Raw genomic sequence first — 7,939 nt, 5'->3', positions numbered from 1 at the left:
ATGTTAATATGAATATCTAAACAAATGAGAAGTTACTTTTGTTATATGAGTGCTGATGCAGTTTTTGGTAAGAGTAATATGGCACTGAAGCCGAGGTTTTGCAAAACATAGTACACGGGAATAATTGGTAGAAACTCTTTGAAAAACCCTCTCAATGATTTATTTAATAAAAATAAAGAAAGAAGAAATAGACTCAGAGAAGAGAGAGAGGTCTCTGCCTGTTCAGGTGATTCATCTCTTAAAATTAAAACCAAGCTATCTGGGGGACTGGCAGTTATCAGTGGGCATTTTGTCTTCCTGAATGAGGTTCAAAAGTTGGTGTTTCTTGCTTTTCTTGAATGAGGTTCCTCCTGGCTTCATGCTCTTATATAGGTGGACTATTCTTGCCCTCATGAACATATTCCACATTATTTATGCCCTTTTCTTAGCCTTTGTGAACTTACCTTACAAATGACATCCTACACCCAACTTCCATCTCATCTGAAGTTATTGCATTTTGTCTAAATTTCATTTTCTTCATCTCTTTATCTGCTTCTCCTTTCCAAATCATCCTCAAAGCTAACCGGGAGATCAAAAGCTTGGCAAGCAGGGGTAACAATTTGAATGGAAAATGTTTGATTTATGACTGGTTATGAGGTTATTAAAATTATTGCCTTTCAAAATCAGGATTAATTAAATTGTTAAGACTTTTGTTTTAATTCTCTATACACGTGAACTTGGGATTATTGTTTTTCGAAGAAAGAAAATTCAAAATTTCCTTTTGGATCCTGAATATTAGAATTTATTAATTTGAAATTTTCTATGGAACTTGGGTTCATTTAAAATTTTTGAATCTATCTAAAAATAACTATTTTAATTAGCATCCATTTGAATCATTTCCACATTTCCTCGTTGGTTGCACTACAGTAGGGCGCCCATTAGTAATACCATGCAAAGTGTCCAAAAAAAATATTACATTGAAGTGTATTCAAGAAATCTTATAAGGATGGTTTAGAAGTGAATTATGTAAGCCAAACCCCGAGGCTAGTAGAACGAAGCAAACATACATTTACCTTACTGAAATTGGGTCGAGATTAAGGTGGGTACTATCATGTAAGGTGAATTTTATATAGAAGTGTGCACAAGTCACTTTGATTAGAGCATTAGAGATCACACAATAGTGTCATGATCCCACATTGAATGTGTGCTAGATGGATATTGGGTTTACAAGGATAGTTCATATACCAATCATATGAGACACCTTTATGAGAAAAATCTATGAAATTAGTGGATTAAAATGAATAATATCTCACTAAAATTGGACTGATACAGTTACATAATGCATGAAACATGAATGATCACCGTCTTTAAGATAATATTTGTTCCCTCTCATATGAGTTTGTTGCAAAAAATAAGTTACTTCTATAAAGCACCTGTAGGATAATATAAAATCACCATAAATTTCTAAGCAGTTAAGCTGAAGATTTCTGTTCATATTCTTACTAGAAATCGAGAATGACTATGAAATAAATGAGAAAGGGATGGAAGGTGAATTTTTGGTTTTTGATTGGATAATTAAACTTGGCAATAAATCCTTTATTTTTAGACACAAAAAGCTAAAAATTATATCTTTTTTTTTTTTTTTTTTAAAGCAGACAATTCTTCAAAAAGGAAAAAATTAAAACAGGTGCACGCATCCAAGTGATACATACAGTATAATTTCTAATTTTTAATGCAAGATGAGTATTTATGAAACTTTTTCCATTCCCAAGTGTGTGAATGCATGCATGAATGCTTGCGTGGGTGCATGCATGAGTGCTTGTGCAGAAGGGAAAGGATGCACGCACGCATGCATCCATGCATTCACAATGGAGGATTAATGCATGAGTGAAATGCATTCAAAATTTCTTGTTTTTTTATTTTATTTTATCCATTAACAGAAAGTGGGCTGCATTGAAACCAAATAATCAATAACCAATTTATGCTTTGCACTTGGACAATCCGGTAAGAGTATTATCGAGTTATAGAGTGTGAACCTGAAGACACCAGAAGCTCTACTGCATAAGACCCAGCAGAAAAGTACAAGGAAGTTGCCTCTACTACATACCTCTTTAAAACCAATATAAATTATCACAAAAATCCTGCAACTCAAGAGTTACAGAAAGCACATGAAAAAGTTCACATCACTTATGAAATGAAATATAAATGAGTCTACTCTAAACTCGATTTTATTTCTAACTTCTCCTAAATCTAGAATCACAAACATCAAAAGCAATTGAACAAAATTCCATACTGATCAAATTTGGCATTGCACTTGATATATCTATCATGGTATATGCTGAAAACTACATATGATTAAAAGGATCGACGCATCATTTGTTTTGGTTTCTTCACAAAACTTAGCCCGAAGTTCTCTGAGACTTCTCCTCTTCCTTACCATTTTCTCAGGCAATGTCTCTCGCTTTTTCTCTTTCTTCACAGCCTTAGGTTTCTTCACAAACCTTGGGTCCAGTTTATATGCTTTAGGTGTAACTGGTACCCCTCTTCTTGCAGCTTCATTAAACAAAGCATTTGGCCTTATCAATAAGTCCTTTAGCACGCAGCTTCCCCATCAACAAATCATAATTCTTAATCCCAGGTTTGCATCCATCCTTTTTCATCATTCTGAAAATGAGCATTGCATGATCAACCCTTTCAATTCCACATATAACTTTTATAAACCCATGTTCTTATCAAGATAATCCCCAAATCCTGCAGATTTCATCCATCAATCATCTCATCCCCCTCTCCAACTCTTGCAGCCTGATAGAGACTTCTCATAAGAACAAGAAAAGTTGTTGCATTGGGAAAACATCCCCACTCACCCATTCTATAAAACAGCTTCATTGCGTCCTCTGTCTTTCGAATTTTACAAAAATTAGTAATTAGCACGTTAAATGTCTCCACATCACAAGGAACACCGGCAATATCCATATCTACCAAAGACCTTTTCAGCCTCCAAGTGAAGCCTAAAGGGATCCTTTTTCCTACAGAGCTTACACACGCAATCAAGAATGGCATTGTATGCCATTGTACCAATCTCAAAACCTCCCCTATACATCTCACCAGCCAATCTCCTTGCCTCGTTGAGCTTTCCATCAACACACCACCCCTTAATCAGCATATCACACATATTTTCATCAGGAAAAAACTCATTCGCCAAATTCTTCACCATCTTCTCTGCATAACTTGCAAACCCATGTTCGCAAAATTTGACAACAATCAATCTAAGCGATTCTTTGTTGCGATCAAATCCATAAACTATCTCCATTCTGTCAAAGAAGGACACCACCTGGGTTGGCTGTCCAGCCCGAACAAGCTGATCAATAGCTGCTTCCAAACTTTTGGCCCCCGCAACACCCCAGGCATCAATGAGTACCTCATGAATGGTCTTGAAGTCTTTCCAGCAACCAAAGTAATTGACAAACAACGACACTGTCTCATCGTCAAGAGCAAAGTCGGGTCTCGAACACACCCATTTGAGAAACCCTAGAACCATACAGCCGGCATCAGGCGAGAGCTTGAGAAGAAAGGAGCAGGGGAGGGGACAGGGTGATATTCATTTTCCTATAACATAATATTGTTTCTGCTACCATAGATGTGCACTACTAAGTGATGTTCTGTGTGTAGTTGTCTGTGGGCACGGTGTATATCTATGTAAATTTTGCTGCTAATGTTTTTAGTACAAATTGATCTAAACTTGTTTCCATCAGCACAATTTTTTGTCTAAAAACATTATTAAAACTCTTATTGCTCTTCTCCATAAGGTTCCCACACCTGTACACCTCCATTAATCCAAATCTATTACTCTTCATAAAGCAATCTACAAGTTCATGCCTAGAATAGTTTGTAACAAACTCAAGCCCTTATTTCTTAGATTGGTTGATGTAGGACAAGAAGCAAGACCTCGGGGATCCTTGCTGGAGAAAAATTAAGAAGAGTAGGATTAAGGAATTGTGGGTTAAGTTCGTAGTTTATTATGTGTGTTTAGTATTAATTGGTATAGGATTATGTGTATTTGGGGGTTGTTTCTATTGTGTAAAGTAGGGGTATATTTGTAGCGTAATGTAGTTTAAAGTGGTTTAAGTGTAATTTCATGTAAAGAGGCTTTTCTATAAATAGTGTGTGAAAGCCATGCTGTAGGCAGTTGTTTATGAACTTGAATTGTTGATTGACCATGAGTCCCCCTGGTATCTCCTCTCTCCTCCCTTCCCTTTCCTTCCTCTCTTCTATTTCTTCTAAATTCTTCCATGACTGCAGAACATTGATGCTGTCCCTGCATCATTGGTCCTACTCACTCTCGCTCTATTCCTCATTAGACTCGAGTATTGAGTTGGCCAAACTAGATTTGCGCATAGGGCCAAAAGGTCTGAAAAATTTTCATTTCCCTAGCCTGAGACAATTGCACTTTGAAAGGATTCTTTTTCATGCCTTTGTGTGGCATTTTACTTTCAAGCTTTCAAGGTAGTGTGCTTCACTAATTTTTAGCATGATGGGGCAGCTTTGTCAGACTGATGCTTTTTTCTTTCTTTCTTATTTGTGTTTTACGTTTTTATTTTCCCTTTCTTCATGTCCAAGGAGGATGGCTTATCATCCTTCTTAGTTCTGTCTTCCTATTTCTAATTAATACATTTCTTATTTATATAAACAAAGTTCAGGAGGACATTACTTTTTAGAAAACAATAACAATTTATGTGAAAAAAACTTTCACATTTTTCTTTTTTTAAAAGGAAAACAATTTTGAAACAGAACAAGTCAACAGAGTTTAAATATTTGTCAAGTTTCACTTTTTGAGTTCAACAAGGTCTACTTTTGGAACCAAATTAACCTATAACTAACTTCAAATTTTAGAGTAAATTGAGTCCTAGTTGATTTATATGTTGTTTAGCGTCATTTTTAGAAATATTCTACCCATGAAAAAAGTTTCTAAGAGTCTGTAATACTATCTTATATGGAAATGAGATCAGAGTCAGATTAATGAAAATTTAAATGTTTTGGTTGCTTATTGGACACATGGTTGCCTAGTTTTCTTCTTCTTCCACGCATTCTTCTTGTTCTTTTTTATCTCTACGGCACCATCACACTGAAGTTGCATCTTTGTTACATTTTATAGTGGATTTAGTTCATAAATTTTGACCATGTCCACTAAAAGAAATCTATCTTCCACAATACATTCCATGCTAAACTCCATTCTGTACCCTCATTCCCATTCCACATACTGTAATAAGATCCATTCCAGCTTTGAAATGTTAACACTATTTGTACTATGAACATTGAACTAGTCTGTTTTATAACCATATTATACAGTGACTATTAATTAGTAATTCAATTGAAGGATAGATTCCAAAGTTGCACTATTCTCATGATAAGTTAGCAGGAAAATAATCATTACCTGAAGGGAGGTGTACTATTGAAATAATTCTACCCCCAATCCAAGGAACCACCTTAAGAAACCAATGACTGCTTTTCAGTTCAATGCCCTTGTGTCCAGGAACTGCTTCAACATATGGAATGCGCTACACACTTTGTGTGTTTGGAGAAAGTCATTAATAAATGGCAACAAAACACAACAACAACAACAAAACCAAGCCTTAGTCCCACTAAGTGGGGTCGGCTATATGAATCATTTTCAGCCAATTTATGGGATCATGGACCATTTCTTTTGATAGATTCAAAGACATTAAATCCTTACTCACTATCTCCTCCCAAGTTATTTTAGGTCTACTTCTACCCCTTCTACTGCTCCCCACAGTAACTACGTCACTCTTCCTCACAGGTGCACTATAAGGCCTACGTTGCAAGTGTCCATACCATCTGAGACGTCCTTCCCTTATCTTATCTTCTATAGGAGCTACACCTAACTTACCATGAATATGTTCATTCCTTAATTTATCTTTTAATGTTATACCACTCATCCATCTAAGCATCCTCATCTCGGCAACTTTTACTTTTTGGATATTATGTTTCTTCGTCGTCCAACATTCTGATCCATATAGCATAGCTAGTCTTGTAGCTGTCCTATAAAACTTCCGTTTCAATTTTAAGGGTATTCTACGATCACATAGAACACTTGAAGAACTTCTCCATTTTACCCAACCTGCTTTAACTCTATGCATTACATTATCTTCAATTTCTCCTTCAGCTTGCATAATAGATCCAAGGTATCGAAATCTACAAGTACTATTTATTTCTTCATCATCAAGTTTAACTTTGTCTCCAACATTCCTCCTATCATTACTAAAATTACATTTCATATATTCTGTTTTATTTCTACTTATCTTAAAACCTCTAGATTCCAAAGCTTCTCTCCATAATTCCAACTCAGCCTCTACTCTATCCCTAGTTTCGTCAATTAATACAATATCATCTGCAAACAACATACACCATGGAACCTCCTTTTGAATACTCTTAGTCAATTGGTCCATCACTAAAACAAAAAGATAAGGACTCAAAGCAGATCCTTGATGTACACCTATGGTAATTGGAAATTCTCTAATTTCTCCATCTATAGTCTTTACACTAGTCATTACTCCATCGTACATATCCTTAATGACATCGGTATACCTACAACATACACCCTTTTTTTCTAAAACCCACCATAGAACTTCCCTAGGTATCTTATCATATGCTTTCTCAAGGTCAATAAATATCATATGCAAGTCCCTCTTCTTTTCCCTAAACTTTTCCATTACTCTTCTTAAAAGATAAATAGCTTCTGTGGTAGATCTCCTAGGCATAAAGCCAAATTGATTTTCTGAGATCTTCGTTTCTAACCTTAATCTTTGTTCAACTACTCTTTCCCATAGTTTTATCGTATGACTCATAAGTTTAATTCCACGATAGTTATTACAATTTTGAATATCTCCTTTATTTTTGTATATAGGTATTAAAATGTTTTTCCTCCATTCATCTGGCATTTTCTTAGTTTTTACAATTGTATTAAATAAATTAGTTAACCATATGATTCCGTTATCACCCAAGCATTTCCAAACTTCAATTGGGATGTTATCTGGTCCCATAGCTTTCCCATTTTTCATCTTTTTTAGTGCAAACTTAATTTCGTTAACTCTAATTTTTCGAATAAATCTTATATTTTTAGTCTTTTCCTCATTTGACAATTTTAAATTTAAGCCTTCTATTTGGTTTTCGTTAAACAACTTACTAAAATAACTTCGCCATCTTTCTTTAATATCTTCGTCCTTAACCAAGACAATATCATCCTCACTTTTTATACATTTTACATTTCCTAAGTCCTTGTTCTTCCTTTCTCTAGCTTTAGCAAGTTTAAATATATCTCTTTCCCCTTCTTTTGTACCTAATCTATCATACAAACTATTAAATGATCTATATTTAGCTTCACTAACGGCCCTTTTTGCATCTTTTTTTGCCTCTTTATATTTTTCATAGTTATCGCTGTTTCTACATTTTTGCCACGTTTTATACCAAATCATCCTCACTTTTGCCATGTCATTAATAAATGGCATGATCACTAAATTTCATTTTAGAAAACAAGTGGTCTTGGGAAGAAAAAATGTTCAGTCCATAAGCTCAGATATACAGAGAACAGAATGCAAGAAAAAATGGTGTGAATTTTTTCTGCATATTAGAACAACAATTCTTATCTCTCATATGTTCACCAAGAAGGGAGGAACACAAGAAGACTTCTCTAGCATGAACACTCATCAATCATGTCTCAGAGAAAATATTTACATAATGCTAGATGGGTATTACAAAACTTATAAAATGACGAAAGAAAGCAGGTTACATAGCAGAAATATGCATGCACCTCAAACAATGCAAAAAACACAAGAAAAAGAGGAAGATGATGATAATGATGATGAAGAATGAGGACTTGAACTATGATTGTAAAGGTAAATGTAAAGGCAAAAGGTATCTATCAGAAGGAAATAAGAACATCAAA

At 34.8% G+C, this 7,939-nt stretch overlaps 1 protein-coding gene across 1 annotated transcript; it reads right to left on the bottom strand.

Moving 5' to 3' along the window:
- Window positions 1–2,334: 2,334 nt before the first annotated feature.
- Window positions 2,335–3,581, bottom strand: LOC131155905 (small ribosomal subunit protein mL104 (rPPR9)-like). Its single transcript, XM_058109352.1, is given in 7 exon segments — window positions 2,335–2,385; window positions 2,387–2,551; window positions 2,553–2,707; window positions 2,710–2,745; window positions 2,748–2,961; window positions 2,963–3,548; window positions 3,550–3,581. Coding segments are annotated over 7 exon segments (1,239 nt in total).
- Between the last annotated feature and the right edge of the window lie 4,358 nt (window positions 3,582–7,939).

The sequence above is a fragment of the Malania oleifera genome, chromosome 5 (assembly GCF_029873635.1).
Source record: "Malania oleifera isolate guangnan ecotype guangnan chromosome 5, ASM2987363v1, whole genome shotgun sequence".
Lineage (NCBI taxonomy): Eukaryota > Viridiplantae > Streptophyta > Magnoliopsida > Santalales > Ximeniaceae > Malania > Malania oleifera.
Note: the sequence above shows the minus strand (reverse complement) of the source record. Positions and strands in the feature narration are given on the sequence as shown.